The sequence below is a fragment of the Sus scrofa genome, chromosome 6, assembly GCF_054392235.1.
Source record: "Sus scrofa isolate SSC_HxYL_T2T_F1_AM1 chromosome 6, Sscrofa_HxYL_maternal_Yorkshire_Landrace_v2.0, whole genome shotgun sequence".
Classification (NCBI taxonomy): Eukaryota; Metazoa; Chordata; class Mammalia; order Artiodactyla; family Suidae; genus Sus; species Sus scrofa.
In genome coordinates this window covers 52,330,330-52,347,750 of record NC_139388.1, presented here as the reverse complement: position 1 = coordinate 52,347,750, position 17,421 = coordinate 52,330,330, and the positions used below count along the sequence as shown (strand labels likewise).

At 55.6% G+C, this 17,421-nt stretch overlaps 1 protein-coding gene across 3 annotated transcripts in view; it reads left to right on the top strand.

Moving 5' to 3' along the window:
• FCGBP (Fc gamma binding protein) overlaps window positions 1-14,886 on the top strand; it is a 44,511-nt gene extending 29,625 nt beyond the window's left edge. For all 3 annotated transcript variants that reach the window (XM_084960455.1, XM_021094376.2, XM_084960457.1), the window contains exons 13-21: window positions 118-691; window positions 986-1,602; window positions 2,008-2,551; window positions 3,869-4,440; window positions 4,796-5,369; window positions 6,360-6,559; window positions 11,015-11,398; window positions 14,317-14,588; window positions 14,713-14,886. In XM_084960455.1, the coding sequence (XP_084816581.1) occupies window positions 118-691; window positions 986-1,602; window positions 2,008-2,551; window positions 3,869-4,440; window positions 4,796-5,369; window positions 6,360-6,559; window positions 11,015-11,398; window positions 14,317-14,588; window positions 14,713-14,722 (3,747 nt within the window). In that variant the 3' untranslated portion in view covers window positions 14,723-14,886. The remainder of the gene's footprint in view (window positions 1-117; window positions 692-985; window positions 1,603-2,007; window positions 2,552-3,868; window positions 4,441-4,795; window positions 5,370-6,359; window positions 6,560-11,014; window positions 11,399-14,316; window positions 14,589-14,712) is intronic.
• Window positions 14,887-17,421: the final 2,535 nt, after the last annotated feature.

Below are 17,421 nucleotides of genomic sequence, written 5' to 3'. Positions count from 1 at the left end.
CGGCCTTGCAGCTCCCAGCCAGGGCAGGATGAGGGAGGGAGACTGGGGGCCGGGGCTGGGCCTCCGCCTCTCCAGTGACCAGTGGTGTTTGCCTCCCCCCCCTCCCCCCGCAACCAGGTGAATGGTGTGCTGACCGCATTGCCTGTCTCTGAGGCTGGTGGGCGGCTTTCAGTGACCCACGGTGCGTCCAAAGCCGTGCTGGCCACCGACTTTGGGCTGCAGGTCAGCTATGACTGGGATTGGCGAGTGGAGGTGACGCTGCCCAGCAGCTATCATGGTGCTGTGTGCGGGCTCTGCGGGAACATGGACCGCAACCCCAGCAATGACCAAGCCTTCCCTAACGGCACCCTGGCTCCCTCCATACCCATCTGGGGCGGCAGCTGGCGGGTCCCAGGCTGGGACCCCCTGTGCTGGGACGAATGTCAGGGGTCCTGCCCGACATGCTCCGAGGACAATCTGGAGAAGTACGAGGGCCCCAGCTTCTGTGGACCCCTGGTCCCTGGCACCGGAGGCCCCTTCGCCGACTGCCATGCCCAGGTGGCCCCCGAGAGCTTCTTCAAGGGCTGCGTTCTGGATGTCTGCCTGGGCGGTGGGGCCCAGGACATACTGTGCCAGGCTCTGGCTGCCTATGCTGCTGCCTGCCAGGCTGCTGGGGTCGTCATTAAGGACTGGAGGACACAGGCTGGCTGTGGTGAGTGCTGGGGGAGCAGAGCAGGAACTGGGGCCCGGGGTCCTGTCTCTTCAGAGCTGGTTTAGTTTCACTCCAATCCTTCTGGGTCTTTTTGGTTTTGGTTTTATTTTGTTTTCTGTTTTTGCTTTTGTTTCTCAGTCTCTTGGCACTTATCTCTGTGTCTCCCTTTGGTTGCCTCTGTTTCTCATGCTCTGTTTCTGTTTGGGTCTTGGTCTCTGCCTCTGACTATCCTGGCCTCAGATGCCACCTCCTGACACAATTCTCTGTCCCTCTGGCTCTTTCATCTGCCCACAGAGATGTCCTGCCCAGACAACAGCCACTACGAGCTCTGTGGCCCACCCTGCCCGGCCAGCTGCCCATCTCCTGCGCCTCCCACCACCCCAGCCCCATGTGAGGGCCCCTGCGCCGAGGGCTGCCAGTGCAACTCTGGCTTCGTGTGGAGTGCCAGTCACTGCGTTCCCCTGGATGGAGGCTGCGGCTGCTGGGCCAACGGCACCTACCACGAGGCAGGCAGCGAGTTTTGGGCTGATGCCACCTGCTCCCAGCGGTGCCAGTGTGGGCCTGGGGGCGGCTCTCTGGTCTGCAAGCCTGCCAGCTGCGGGCTAGGTGAAGAGTGTGCCCTGCTGCCCTCAGGCCAGCATGGCTGCCACCCTATCAGCACAGTTGAGTGTCAGGCCTGGGGTGACCCCCATTACATCACCCTGGATGGGCACCGATTCGACTTCCAAGGCTCTTGCGAGTACTTGCTGAGCGCGCCCTGCCAAGGACCACCTGCAGGGGTTGAGAACTTCAACGTCACTGTAGAAAATGAGCACCGGGGCAGCCAGGCTGTCAGTTACACCCGCACTGTCACCCTGCACATCTACGGCCACAGCTTCACCCTCAGTGCCCGCTGGCCCCGGCAGCTGCAGGTGAGGGGCTGGTGGGTCAGATAAGAGCACGTGCCAGCCCTGGGGGTTGTGGGGGACAGGTGGGGTCAGCCAGTACTCTGATTGCCTTTCACAGGCTAACGGGGCAGGTGGAGGTATCCAGAGTCTAGGCTTTGGAACTGGATGGCTTGGAGTAGTGGTTTCCCCATCGGAGCCTTAGTGTATTCCTCTGTAAAATGGGTCTAGGAAAAGTATCTGCTTCAGAGAGAGGTGTAAGGAGCCAGTGACATCGTGTCTGGCTTATTATTATTATTACGGCTATTATCATTATTACAAAGTGGTGGAGATCACACACTCAGGGTTCCACCCCCTAGTAGACAGTGGAGTCAGGATTCGCGCCTGTGCCTGCAACGTTCTCTACGTCTCCCCCTCACCCCGCGCCCGCAGGTGGACGGCAAGCTGGTGGCGCTGCCCTTCCAGCTGGACACACGTCTGCACGCGTATGTGAGCGGCCCCGACGTGGTGGTGACCACCACCTCCGGGATCTCTCTGGCTTTTGACGGAGACAGCAACGTGCGCCTGCGCGTGCCGGCGGCGTACGCGGGCGCCCTTTGTGGCCTGTGCGGGAACTACAACCAGGATCCCAAAGACGACCTGAACGCGGTGGGCGGGAACCCAGCTGGCTGGCAGGTGGGCGGTGCGGAGGGCTGCGGGGAGTGCGTGCCCGGGCCCTGCCCGGAGCCTTGCACGCCGGAGCAGCAGGAGCCCTTCGGCGGCCCCGACGCCTGCGGCGTGATCTCCGCCCCTGACGGCCCGCTGAGTCCCTGCCACAGCCTCGTGCCGCCCGCGCAGTACTTCCAGGCCTGCCTGCTGGACGCCTGCCAGGCTCAGGGCCATCCGGGAGGCCTCTGCCCTGCCGTGGCCGCCTATGTGGCCGCCTGCCAGGCCGCTGGGGCCCAGCTCGACGAGTGGAGGCGGCCAGACTTCTGTCGTGAGTACACTGGGTCACATACCCGGACTCTCCCCACCTACCTACCGCTCTAAGACAAGAACCTTCTCCTCAGTGGGGCTTAGGCACCATCCTGCCTCTCCTGAGCCCAGATACCTCCTGTTAAACACCTTGGCATTCACACACGGAAATACACCAGGTCACATACTGCAGTGGGAGCCGCTGGGATATACCTGGTCAGAAACCCTGGGTCCGGTACACTCTCGGGATTCATGCGCTCAGATAGACTGGGGAGGTTGATCCTGTCCAAGCTGCACAGTGAGATACACCTGGTCAAGTGGATTCTCTCAGCTACCCCTGGTCAGAGAGACCTAGGGGGTTACACCTGGTCAGACGCCCCCTAGACTGTTTCAAACAAGGAAATACACAGCATCAGATGGAATTGGCTCCCTAACCTCAGAGAGGGACCCCTCTCGTTAGAGACACTTGGTCATCCTGAGACACACTTAGGTGGCTATACCCAGGTAGAGTCATGACCTTGCCATAGCCTCAGGCAGATACAGATTCTTGATCTCCTGGCCGTTCCCTCAGGCAGATCTCTTGGTCAGATTTTTCCTGTCGGCTTCAATCACATACATGTGGTCAGAGTCACACCCTGACACAGACCATCAGAGAGACCGTCAGAGGCTCCAGGTTAGACATTCAGAGCCAGGCATCCCTTGGTGGCTTCATACCCTGAGATACATCTGGCCCCACACCCCAGCCAGATTCCCACCCTGAGGAATCACAGTTGGTTGCTTTTTTTTTTCCCCCTGCTTTTTGCTTTTTAAGGCTGCACCCAGGCATATGGAGGTTCCCAGGCTAGGGGCCCAGTCAGAGCTGCAGCTGCCGGCCTACACCACAGCCACAGCAACTCAGGATCCAAGCCACGTCTCCGACCTACACCACAGCTCATGGCAATGCCGGATCCTTAACCCACTTTGTGAGGCCAGGGATCAACCCGCATCCTCATGGATACTAGGGTTCATTACCGCTGAGCCCACAATGGGAACTCCTCACAGCTGGTTCTATTTATGCTCATCTTGGTCAGATACATGTGGTTAAATTCACCCAGTCAGATTGACTTGATCTTTAGACATAACTGATCTGGTTGAAACACCCACCACCTGCTGAGAGAGACCTGGTCCCCAGATCCCCACACCAAATCCCCCAGTTAGATGTACTGGATCAGACACCCAGCTCAGATCCCTGGACAGATTCACTCACCGTCTATCCTCAGAACAGATTCCCCTGGGTCTGGGTCTCCCGCCCCCCTCCCTCAGGGCTTCCAGCTCATTCCTCCCCTCTTGGCCCCCGCAGCCCTCCAGTGCCCCGCCCACAGCCACTACAAGCTCTGCGGTGACTCCTGCCCTGTGAGCTGCCCGAGCCTCTCAGCGCCTGAGGGCTGTGAGCCCACCTGCCGTGAGGGCTGCGTCTGCGATGCCGGCTTCGTGCTCAGTGGAGACACCTGCGTGCCTGTGGGTCAGTGTGGCTGCCTCCACGAGGGCCGCTACTACCCACTGGGCGAGGCCTTCTACCCAGGCCCTGAGTGTGGGCGGCGCTGTGAGTGTGGGCCGGGCGGCCAAGTCACCTGCCAGGAAGGCGCGGCCTGTAGGCCCTATGAAGAGTGCCGGTTACAGGATGGTGTCCAGGCCTGTTACCCCATAGGCTGTGGCCGCTGCCTGGCCAACGGGGGCACCCACTACATCACCCTTGACGGGCGTGTCTATGACCTGCATGGCTCCTGCTCATACATCTTGGCCCAGGTCTGCCACCCGCAGCCTGGGGACGAAGACTTTGCCATTGTGCTTGAGAAGAACGCGGCTGGAGATCCCCAGCGGCTGGTGGTCACTGTGGCTGACCAGGTGGTGAGCCTGGCTCCGGGGCCACAGGTAAGTGGACATGGCCTTGCCCTGGGGGTCAGAAGCCAACGTGGCCCCATCCTGGGGGGCTCTGAGCGGGGAGAGGACCCACCCTGTGGGTTTTGAGAGAGATACAACCCCACCCCAAGGGGACTGAGGGGGGCACAGATCTGTCCTGGGGTCCTGAAGGGGACCTGACCCCAGCCTTGAGAGAGGCACAGCCCTGGCCTGGGGTCTCTGAAGGGGACAGGGCCCTGCCCTGGGAAATCTCTGGGAGCCGTGGCCCCACCTTAGTGGGGCCGAAAGACAGCTCCCCCCCTGGGATTCTGAGGGACCCACCTTACCTGTGGTTCTGAGTCCCTGACCCACCTGAACCTTCATGCAGGTCACTGTGGACGGCGAGGCCGTAGCCCTGCCTGTGGCTGTGGGACACGTGCGAGTGACCGCCGAGGGCCGGAATGTGATTCTGCAGACGACCAAGGATCTGCGGCTTCTCTTCGACGGCGATGCCCACATCCTCATCTCCATCCCCAGCCCCTTCCATGGCCGGGTCTGTGGCCTCTGTGGGAACTTCAATGGCAACTGGAGCGACGACTTCGTCCTGCCCAGTGGCGCCGTGGCCCCCAGCGTGGATGCCTTCGGAGCTGCCTGGCGGGTCCCCGGCTCCTCCCAGAGCTGTAGCGAGGGCTGCGGGCCTGCAGGCTGCCCCGTGTGCTTGGCGGAGGAGACAGCGCCCTATGAGAGCCTCAATGCCTGTGGGCGGCTCCGGGACCCCAACGGCCCCTTCTCGGCCTGCCACGCGGTGCTGGGCCCCTCTGAGTACTTCCGCCAGTGTGTGTATGACCTCTGTGCCCACAAGGGCAACAGCACCTTCCTCTGCCGCAGCCTCGCAGCCTACACGGCAGCCTGTCAGGCAGCCGGCTCGGCCGTGAAGCCCTGGAGGACAGACAGCTTCTGCCGTGAGTGCCCATGGGCCCCTGGGAGGACTCCAGCCCAGGCTCAGGGGCACCCCGGCCTGTGGCCGGTCCTGTTTGCACCTCAGGAGCTGTTCCCAGCTCTTCCCCCGGGATACCCTTCTGGCTTCCCTCCTGCCCGGCTCCTGGCCCATCTCGGACTCCTTGCAGGGGCCGCTCTCCTGAGACCTCAGGCACAGTTCTTCTTGGGGCCCACCCCGACTGTCTCCGTGGTGACCATGGGAGGGCAGGCCGGGTAGGCCGGAAGCTCATGCAATGCAGCCTGAGTCTGTGGCTCACCCAGAACCCCCAGGATGGGACCATATTCCCACAGACCCTTCAGGACAAGATGGTACCTCTTAGATACCCCCAGTCGGGGATCCTCTGTTTTCTTCAAAGCCCCAGGATGGGGCTGTGTCTTCTTCATTCTTCTCAGGGCAGGACCTGTCACCCACTCTGATAGCCTTAGATTTGTCTTCAGTGCTGACAGTGGACGCAGTCTGTCTCCATCTCTGACCTCTCTCCTAACGGCCAGCCTCATGGGTCCACTGGCCTCCTGGACACTTGCCACGGGGTGTCCTTGGGGTCTCTCACACCTCCTGTGTTCCCACATGACATCAGCATTTCACCCCAAACCCGAGCCTCCTATTCGCAGATCCTGGGCCTCATCTCCAGGCAGCCACACCATGCACAGGTTGCTCAGCCAGATCCCAGGCCCTCACCCTGGATGCTTCCTCTGGGTCCTCACAGCTCCCATCCTGGCCCTGACCCCTCTGCCTGTACTTCCTCCATCCTGGCCCTGACGTTCTATCTCTATTTCCTCAATGCAGCCCTGATCACATGGGGCCATCACTATCTGTCCCGCTGCTATGAGCTCCATAGGGCAGGAGCTTGTGTCCCCAGCAGCACCAGCCCAGAGCCAGGTGTGCAGTAGGCCCCACTCGTTACCCAGCGCCCGCGTGCGGGCGTGACCCCACCTGCCTCCTCTCTCTGCAGCGCTCCAGTGCCCAGCCCACAGCCACTACTCCGTCTGCACACGCTCCTGCCAGGGCTCCTGTGCGGCTCTCTCTGGCCTCACGGGCTGCACCACCCGCTGCTTTGAGGGCTGTGAGTGTGACGACCGCTACCTGCTGTCCCAGGGTATCTGCATCCCCGTCCAGGACTGCGGCTGCTCCCATGATGGCCGGTACTTACCGGTGAGCAGGGGCTTGAGGCGGGCAGGGAGGGTAGAAGAGCTCGAGAGAGACTCAGAGTTTCTGTGCTGACCCTCTCAGGGATGTGCACAGAGAGGCCACCACCGATTCCCTGCTGCATGATTCAGCCCCTTATTAGTTTCCTGGAGCCGCTGTGATAGATGACCACAACTTGGTGGCTTAAAACAGGAGGAATTTGGGAGTTCCCCTTGTGGCTCAGTGTGTTAAGAACCTGACAAGTATCCATGAGGACACAGGTTTGATCCCTAGCCTCGCTCAATGGGCTAAGGATCCAGCATCACTGTGAGATGTGGTGTAGGTTTTAGACATGGCTTGGATCCTCTGTTGCTGTGGTGTAGGCTGGCAGCTGCAGCTCTGTTTCAACCCCTAGCCTGGGAAGTTCCATATGCTGCAGGTACAGCCCTAAAAAGAAAAAATAAATAAGTAAAACAAGAGAAATTTATTCTCCCCCAGTTCTGGAGGTCAGAAGTCAGAAATCAGTATATTGCACCACGAGGCGGGCAGGGCAGCACTCCCCCCAGAGGCTCCAGGGGAAGATCTGTTCCCTGCCTCTCCCAGAGTTGGGTGGCCACAGGCATTCCTTGGCTTGTGGCCCCATCACTCCAGTTTCTGCTTCCTTGTCACATTCCCACTCCTCTTCTCTGTGGGTCACAAAATCTCCCTCTGATTCCTTCTTTTTTTTTTTTTCTTTCTTTTTTTAGGGCTGCACCCATGGCATGTGGAGGTTCCCAGGCCAGGGGTCTAATCGGAGCTGTAGCCGCCGCCCCACACCACAGCCACAGCAGTGCCAGATCTGAGCTGTGTTTGCGCTACACCACAGCTCATGGCAACGCCGGATCGTTAACCCACTGAGCAAGGGCAGGGATCGAACCTGCAACCTCATGGTTCCTAGTCAGATTCATTTCCACTACACCACAACAGGAACTCCTGATTCCTTCTTATGAGGATATACGTGATTGTATTTAAGGCCTGCCCGGGATAATCTTTCCATCTCAAGAGCTTTAGTCACACCTTCAAACACCTTTTTTTTTTTTTTTTTTTTGTCTTTTTTAGGTCTGCACCCACAGCATAGGGAGGTTCCCAGGCTAGGGGTCGAGTTGGAGCTGTAGCCGCTGGCCTACACCACAGCCACAGCCACATGGGATTCGAGCCATGTCTGCAACCTACACCACAGCTCATGGCAACGCTGGATCCTTAACCCACTGAGCGAGGCCAGGGATGGAACCCGTGTCTTCATGGATGCTAGTCGAGTTCATTAACCACTGAGCCACAACGGGAACTCCTGCAAACACCGTTTTTCCCAATAAGGTGACATTTAGGCATTAGGACCTGATGAGGGGGCAGTTGTTGGGCCTGCGTAATTGGCAGTCCCCTCCCTGAGCACCACTTTCTTCATCTGTACAATGGGGTTAATCATCATCCTGGCACCACAGCTACCTGAGGAACGGGGGTGACTGTGCAAGCAGCTCGCACAGAGCCCTGCGCCTCACCCTCCACACAGTAGGTAGCACAGCTAACAATCGTTTAATAACGGGAATTGAAAGTTATTAATTAATTTATTTGGGGGATTGATGTTTTTTGAGCTCTCACTAAGCACCATGTTTGTTACAGTTGTAAAGTCACGTAATAGTCACCATGATTCTGGAGTTCCCATCATGGCGCAGTGGTTAATGAATCCGACTAGGAACCATGAAGTTGCAGGTTCGATCCCTGGCCTGGCTCAGTGGGTTAAGGATCCGGCGTTGCCGTGAGCTGTGGTGTAGGTCACAGACGCAGCTCGGATCCCTTGTTGCTGTGGCTGTGGTGTAGGCAGGCAGCTACAGCTCCGATTCGACTCCTAGCCTGGGAACCTCCATATGCTGTGGGAGCGGCCCTAGAAAATGCAAAAAGACAGAAACAAAACAAAACAAAAAATAGTCACCACAATTCTGAGACGGGTTCTAGGGTTATGTTCCCTATTTTATGGAGGAGGAAATTGTGACAGAGGCCAGCTGAAGGCTGCCCATTAGCAAGTGAGGAGCCTGGGATTCATACCCCAGCAGCCTGGGCTCATCCTCTGGACTACGAGGCTCTCTGCTTCTTCCAGAGCATATTTATCAAATAAAGGAAAGATGGAGTCCCACATCCCTTCCCCATCCATCCCTGTTTTATTAACAGCAGCTAGAGGGTCTGGAAGTCCAGGACTTCCGGGGAAGAAGATACCAAACTCCAACTCCTTCAGGCCTCACCGCCTACAGGAAGTCCTCCCTGATCTCCTAGGCTGGGTTAGGCTCCTCCTCTGGACTCTCACAGACCCCTGTGCTTCCCCGGCCCAGCCTTGACCACTCTGCCTGTGCTAGAAGGTTTCTGAGATTGGTGGGTCTGCCATGCAGGGGGAGAGGTCTGGGCTAGAGATATGTGAGAGTCATCAGTATAGAGATGGTAATTTTTTTCATGAAATACATTCACTTTGTTTAAAGTTCTCAAACTTATTTTTAAAGAATTCAGACCCAAGGAGTTCCCACTGTGGTGCAGCAGGTTAAGGATCCAGCATTGTCTCTGCAGCAGCTCAGGTCAATCCCTAGCCCACAGAGTGGGTTAAGGATCTGGCATTGCTGCAGCTGTGGCGTAGGTCACAGCTGCAGCTCAGATTCAGTCCCTGGCCCAGAAACTTCCACATGCCATGGGTGTGGCCAAAAAAAAAAAAAAAAGGATTCAAACTTGGGAAAAATTGCAAAAATAGTACAAAAACTCCTGCACACCCTTCACTTGGGTTTTTCAGCTGTTGACCTTTTTGCCTGTGCCTTATCATCTCCACCCCACCCCCAGCAGCTCCCATCCTGGCCCTGACCCCTACACACACATACATTTTTTTCTGCACCATTTGAAAGTATGATGCAGATATAGCGCCCCTTTATCCCTAAATACTTTTGCATGGATTTCTTAGGAATAAAGAAACTCATTTGCGGGAGTTCCCATTATGGTTCAGCGGGTAAAATACCTGCCTAGTCTTCATGAGGATGTGGGTTCAACCCCTGGCCTTGCTCAGTGGGTTAAGGATCTGGCGTTGCTGCCAGCTGTGGTGTAGGTTGCAGATGTGGTTCAGATCCCACATTGCTGTGACTGTGGTGTAGGCTGGTGGCTACAGCTCCAATTCGGCTGGTAGCCTGGGAACTTCCATATGCCATGATGTGGCCCTAAAAAGACCCCCCAAAAAAGGAAAAGATTGTATTCGAATTTCCCCTGTTGTCCGAATAATGCTGTCTATAACAGTTACCTCCACCGACCTCTGCTCTGGGCCAGAGTCAGATACTGCTTTTAGTTTTCATGAGATTTAGGGAGATCACCAGTAGCAAATGTAGAGAGAGAAGGAACAGGTCTGAGGACTGAGCCCTGGGAAGGATAATGTTCAAGATTTGGGAGACAAGGTGGAACTTGAAAATGTAGTCTTGCATGGGCCGGCGGCTACAGCTCCCATTCGACCCCTAGCCTGGGAACCTCTATATGCCACAGAAGCGGCCCAAGAAATGGGAAAAAGACCAAAAAAAAAAAAAAAAAAAAAAAAAAAAAATGTAGTGAAGGAAGAGCAGCCAGTCAGGCAGGAGAAAACCAGGAGAAAGTCTGTTTCTTGAAATTGGGTTTCTGGGGCCCTGCGTTCTGAGCTGTGGGTGCCAGGATTCTGGAATGTCTCCAATGCCCACTCCTACCTTTATCAGTTAGCTTTTACTGGGTTGCAAACTACCCCCCAAACAGAGTGGCTTAAAACAACTATTTGTTCGGTTGACAATTCTGCAACTCTGCTGTTTGGGCCAGGCTCAGCCGGGCAGTTCTTCTGCCACCCCCTGGGCTCACTCATACGTCTGTAGACCCCCAGTGGGTCATCTGAGGTCTGGCTGTCTCCTGCACAGAGTCTCCCATCCTCAGGCAGGCTGGCCCACATCAGTTAGGCAGGGGTCCGAGAAGGACTAAAGCTGTAAGATCCCTTGCGGTCCAGGCTTGAACCTGGCACAGCGTTGCTTCTGCTGCCTTGTAATAACCAAGTCACAGGTTCAAGGCCAGCCCAGATTTGTGGGGAAAGGAAAATCAACTCCATTTCTTTTTTTTTTTTTTAGGGCCACGCCTGTGGCATATGGATGTTCCCAGGCTAGGGGTCAAATGGGAGCTGCAGCTGCCAGCCTACACCCCAGCCAGACGGGATCCAAGCCACGTCTGCAACCTACACCACAGCTCATGACAACGCCCGATCCTTAACCCACTGAGGGAGGCCAGGGACCAAAGCCACATCCTCATGGATACTAGTTGGGCCTGTTACCACCGAGCCACGACGGGAACTCCCAACCTCCGTTTCTTCAAGGAAGTGGCTGCGAAGTCATTCTGTACTGACCCCAAGGGTTGAGGGCTTCTAGCTGTTTCTGCAGTCAACCACACCTCTGTGACCCAGCCCCGTCCTGTGCACAGGCGAACTCCTCCCTGCTGACCCCAGACTGCAGCAAGCGCTATTCCTGTTCCTCAAGCACCGGCCTGACGTGCCAGGAGGTCAGCTGCCCGCCGGGCCGCATATGCGAGATTCAGGCTGGGGCCTGGGACTGCTGGGTCCCCCAAGGTCTCTGCTCCCTCTCTGTGGATGCCAACCTCACCACGTTCGATGGGGCCCGCAGTGCTGTCCACTCCCCCGGCGTCTACGAGCTCTCTCACCGCTGCCCAGGACTCCGGGAGGCCATCCCCTGGTACCGTGTGGTCGCTGACGTCCAGCCCTGCAGCGGCAAAGCTGAAGCTGTGGGCCTGGTTCACCTCTTCTTCCAAGATGGGCTGGTGACCGTGACCCGAAAAAAGGGCGTGTGGGTAAGCCCGGGCACCGGGGGCCTGTCTCCCCCGGGCTTTGCTTGTCCTGTTGCAGTGTCCCTGTGTGCCTGGCTGCCCGTCTGTCTTGCTCTCTGTTCTCTTTTCCCATCTCTGCAGCTGGCCTCTTATTTGGATTTGTCTCGGCACTTCATAGATAGTCCCTCTGTTCTGGCTGCGTTCTCGAGGAGCAAAAACACATTCAAGTAACTTTCTAGTTTTGATTGCAGTGTTCACCAAGACTCTCTTGGTTGCAAGTGACAGGAAACTGAAGTCAGAGTGCTTTAGCGAACAGGAATGTCTTGGCCCACATAACTAGAAAATCTAGGGAGCGAGCCTCAGGAGTGGCTGCATCCAGCTGCCCTGGCAGTGTCTTCTGGATCTGTACTTCCGTCTTTCAGGCTCTCCATTCACCAAACCAGCTTCCTCCTCTGTGACTCCCCACAACCTATGCACAAGACAGGGACTGTCATTCTCTCCATTTTACACAGAGGGGAAACTAGGAAGAAGGTGGAGTCATGTACTCAGGTCACCCAGAGAGTCCCTGGGTGGCTTTGAACCCACGGGCACCCATGCTATGAACCACTCTGATGGGAAGGGGGTGCTGGTGGTGACTGTGTGAACACGGGGGACTGGGATGGACCCCAGCTGCAGGGCCCGGTGGGAACACCTCTGGACTCTGTCAGCTCCAGGCCCCCTGACCCCTGACCCTTCCCTCAGCTGGGTCTCAGCTTGCTCTTAGGGCCCCCTCAGGCCTGTCATGTTTGCCTCGTGAGTCCATTCCTCCCCTCTGTGCCTTGACATCTCGTCACTTACCACTGCCTTGCATTTGCCAAACCCCGTGGTTCTCACCACGCCAGTTCCAGATTTCTGAGAGAGTCTGTTGGGTTCCACTGAGGGCTGATGCCGACTCACAGTCCAATCATCTATGGCCCAAACACCCCTCTGGAGCCTCAGACCCACAGGCAGGCGCCAGGCGGCTCTCGAGTTCCCATGTCTACTTCCATGACCTGTTCGTCCACTGCAGAGACATCCTGGTGTCTTCCGGGCGCACTGGGGAGACAGAGCCCGAGCTCCACACGCTTGCCAGCGGGTGGTCTCCATCCTCCACCAGCACACAGAGATGGTCCAAGACTCAGTCCTGCTGGACGTGGGGAAGCTGGAGTTCTCTCCTGATGCGTCGCTCCTTTCCTCCGGCCCCCTGCTCCATCCATAATTCGGATGAACTCGAATTCTGCTCCAACCTGCTCCATCCTACTCTGCTCGATCCTACTCTGAACCGCCCCTTGCTCGTTTGTCCAGAAACCATTCTCTGCCCAGCAGGTAGATGTCCTAGACACAGATCAGGCCATTCTGCTGCTTAAAACTCTACGGTGGCTTCCCAGGACAGGGTTCCAAACTCAAGCCACCTCCCTTCCACGGCCTGGGAGGCCCTGTGTGCTCTGACTCCTGCTGGCCCCGCCAGTCGCATTTCCTACAACTTCCCCCCTCGTTGGTTAGGCTGATAGCAGGCCAGGCTGGCCTTTCTGCTCTTCGTTCTGCAGACCAGGCTTGTTCCCACCTCAGGGCCTTTGCACTTGCTATGCCCCCTTCTGCGGTGCCCTTCTCCCAGATTTTCTAAGCATTGGCTCTTTTCTCATCCTCCAGATCTCAGTCCCCTCATCACTTCGACAGGAAGCCCTTTCCCTGCTGCCAGCCTACAGAAGCTCTCGCGCTCCATCCCGTCTCCTCTCTTTTATTTCCTTCCAGTGCTTCTCCCTCTCCAACGTTATCCATTATTTCTTCGTTTGTGTTTGTTGCCTCTCTCCATCACTCGAATGTAATCCCCAGGTACACAGGGATCTTGTGATCCTCTTGGTCATGGCTTTGTCCCCAGCAGCCAGATCAAGGCCTGGCCCCCAGAGGGTACCCAGGAGAAGCCTGGTTTTGTGAATACATTTGTCCCTGCTCCCTCTGTACTAGGCCTTGTGCTGGGTAACCCAGAAAACTCAGACCCCGTTCTTCTACTACCGGGTGAAATTTTGCGCCCACCTCTTCAGCTGTCCTTCACTGCATCTTTCTCTCCCTCTTTCTTGCACCCCCTCTTTCTTCTCCCCGCCTTCCACCTTCATTCCCTCCATTCCTTCCACCACTTATTCCACTTAGTCACCCACCCATCCATCCATCTTCTTAGATCTATCTTTCCTATTGACCTACCTTAGATCTATCTTACCCTCTCTCCAATCATTTGGCAGAGGAAAAGGCCTATACAAAAGCATTTAGGAAAAAAGAACTTGTGGGAAGAAGGCTTGCTAAGGAGTCCACCTGTAAAAGGATTAACTCATCAAAGAAAACAGACAACAGTTCTTTAAAGGAAAAAACTCAGAAGGTTACCAAGGTTACTGAGTCCACAGCCTGTGATAGAGAAACAGTAATTTTCTCAAGTGATTCTTATATGTGCTAGGTCATTACTTGTCTTCAGAAATCAGCGTTGAAAAAAGTAAGGGATGAAGTTGCCTTGTTAGGGAACCAGTATCTTCACTGGACATGCTCAAGTTTCTTTTGTTTGAAAAACTAGAATCAGATGAGATGACTCTGGGGCTTGATGGACTGTTCATTTATCTCTGGTACAGTGCTCCCCCCCGCCCCAGCCCCAGCCGCCTTTGGAATGTTGTATGCAGGCCTGCTTATCCATGGATCCATCTCTCCACCCATCCACTCTCCATCCTTCTATCCATCCGTGCAAATCTCCAGCTATCTTAGGTACCCATCTCTCCATCTGGTGCATCCACCCAGTCTTCCTCCCTTTCAGCATCTGCCCCTGCTTTTGCTCCCTGAACTTGCTGTCTTCCGTGGGGTCTCCATCCAGGGAACCCCCTGGCACTTCTGCAGTTCCCAGGCTCACCTCTGTGTTCTCCCTGCCCCCCTCTACCAACCACCAGGTGAATGGGCTTCAAGTCAGTCTCCCCGCTGAGGTGTTAACATCTGTGTTTGTGCATCGGAATCCTGACGGCTCTGTGCTAGTCCAGCAGAAGGCAGGGGTTCGGGTGCGGCTTGGCACCGATGGGCAGCTGGCAGTGATGGTCAGTGATGAACATGCCGGGATGCTGTGTGGGGCCTGTGGAAACTTTGACGCGGACCAGACCAATGATGGGCTTGGCTCCCAAGGGAAGGCGACACTGGAGGACTGGCGAGCACAGGACTTCTCCCCATGGTGAGGGACCGAGCTTGGAAGCCAGGCTGCTTGGGGCAGAGGCACCGGGGTCCTCAGGGGAAGGAGGCGGTCAGGGTGGGTGCTCAGGCTACCAGAAGAAGTGCTAAGTGTCTGTCTCTTGCAGTCTCAACTGAATAGTCAACCACCAGGAATGAGGACTTCAGGACCTGAACCCCCTGGAGGTGGCAGTAACTGAAGGGGGCACCGTGTCACTCTGTGCCCCCACCCACTCTCCCCCTTTGCTGCGCCACTGAGGCCCAGTGGAAAACATTGAATAAATATCTTAAGCTAAGCTGCATATCCATGTGTCTGTCTTCTGCCTTCTCATCGCTGACTTTCCTTCCTGCACAGCAGGTGTCAGATGCCTGGGGAATCTGGCACATGATGAATATTTATTAGCGAAGGGATGAGAAGATGGATGCATGGAGATAGATGGGTGGATTGGGGGAGGAGTGGGTGGGCAAATGGGGAGCTGGATGATTAGAAGAGTGGATGGCTGAGAAGAGGAACAGTTGGATGGAGGGAAGAAGGAGAAAATGAAACAAAAGACCAGCAGATTCTAACTTACCGTGCATAACCCTGGCAAGCTAATTTCGCCGTCCCGCAGTCTCCTCACATGTTGTAGTTCACTCAGGCAGCTGTGACAACACACGGTAGAATGGGGGTTCCCACCGTGCCACCGAAGGTTAAAGATGCAGTGTTCTCTCTGTGGCAGTGCAGCGTCCATCCCCAGCCCAGGTCAGGGGCTTAAGGATAAGGCGTTGCTGCAGTTGTGGCATAGATCACAGCTGTGGCTCAGATTCGGTCCCTGGCCTGGGAATTTCTATACGTGGCAGGCATGGCCAAAAAAATAAATAAATACTGTAGAATGGTGGCTTATAAACATCAAAAATTTAATTTTCTCGGGAGTCCCTGTTGTGGCTCAGCGGAAGTGAATCTGACTAGTAACCATGAGGACAGAGGTTTGATCCCTGGCCTCCCTCAGTGGGTTAAGGATCCAGCATTGCCATGAGCTGTGGTGTAGGTCGCAGACAAGGCTTGGATCCCGAGTTGCTGTGGCTGTGGTGTAGGCCAGCAATTACAGCTCCAATTCAACCCCTAGCCTGGGACCCTCCATGTGCTGCGGGTGCAGCCCTAAAAAGCAAATCAAAAAAGAAAGAAATTTAATTTTCTCACAGTTCTGGAGGCTGGGAAGTCCAAGATCAAGGTGCCAGCAGATTTGGTGGCTGGTGAGAGCCTGTTTCCTGGTTCATAGATGGCGGTCTCCTCAGATGTCCTCACTTGCTGAAAGGGTAAGGGAGCTCTCTGGGCCTCTTTTATAAAAGCACTCCCACTACTCTCATTCACGAAGGCTCCACCCTATGACCTATCACCTCCCAAAGGCCCCACCTGCGGGTATGATCACATTGGAGATTAGGTTCCAACACATTAAATTTTTTTTTTTTTTTTGGCCATGTCTGTGGCATGTGAAAATTCCTAGGCCAGGGATCTAACCTGTGCCACAGCAATAACCAGAGCCACAGCAGTGACAAGGCCAGGTCCTTAACCCACTGAGCCACAAGGAAACTCTGAAATTAGGTGGTTTTATGGTATGCAAATTATGCCTTAAACATTTAAAAATGCACGTGTTACTGATACGACTAAGAAGAAAAAAGGAAATGGGAGAACCAATGAATTAGGAACATCTGATAACTGGGCAGCGTTAGGGCCCACTTGTCTGTGGTTGTGAATCCAAAGTGAAAGCAGCCAGAGTGAGTATGGGGTTTTCTCCATCCACGTTTAGCTGCCAGGGTGCAGTGAAGAGGAGGTAGAGAGTGGACTCAACTGGGTGAAAAAGATACAGTTAGGGAGTTCCCATCATGGCTCAGGGGTTAATGAACCCGACTAGTATCCATGAGGACACGGGTTTGATCCCTGGCCTCGCTCAGTGGGTTAAGAATCCAGCATTGCTGTGAGCTGTGGTGTAGGTTGCAGATGCAGCTAGGATCTGGTGTTGCTGTGGCTGTGGTGTAGGCCGGTGGCTACAGCTCAGATTCGACCCCTAGCCTGGGAACCTCCATATGCCGCGAGTGTGGCCCTATAAAGCAAAAAATAAATTTAAAAAAATTTTTTTTAAATGATGGGTGAGGAATCAGGCTGGGTGGTGAGAGTAATGTGGTCACGAGATGGTAAGAGGGAAAGGAGCTCAGCCTAATGGCTCGTTGGGGCCAAAAGATCCTCGGAGCAATAGGTTTAGGGGGAGTGAGCTGGACAGACAGTGAGATGCATGGTACTGAGCTGCAGGGGCTGCAGTTTGGGGATTTGGCGGTCTGGGGATGGGTCTTTCTCCTCTCTGGGCCCAGGACCTTGGGGCTGCCACAGGCATCATTGTGTCCCCAGCAAAATCTAGGGGTGACTGTGGGAAGGGGTGAGTGGAAAACACGACTGCCAGACGGAAAAGGTCGAGGCATCGAGAGGGCAGACTGGTCAAAGGATCATCTCTCTGGTTTTGGAAATCGCCAAGAATCATGAGGAGAGCGGCTCAGGTGGCAGTGAACCTGGAGCTAAAAAGATGCAGTGAGCTGCAGTCACCTGGGAGTTGATAGTGCGGGTAAGAAGAATGGGAGCAGGGGCTGTGGATAAACTTCCAAGTTAGGGGCTGAGGGAGGAGGCAGAGAATGGTTTAGAAGTGGCCACGAGAAACACAGAGGGTCTTATCCTTTCAACAGGCCCAGTGGGCACGAAGGCTGAGGAGAAGCCTCTGCTTAGAAGGGCTGCATGGAAAGACACATCTTCAGGGGAGAGCTAGGCTGTGGTCAGAGCAGCCAGGTAAAAGGAAGGTTCAGAGGGAGGT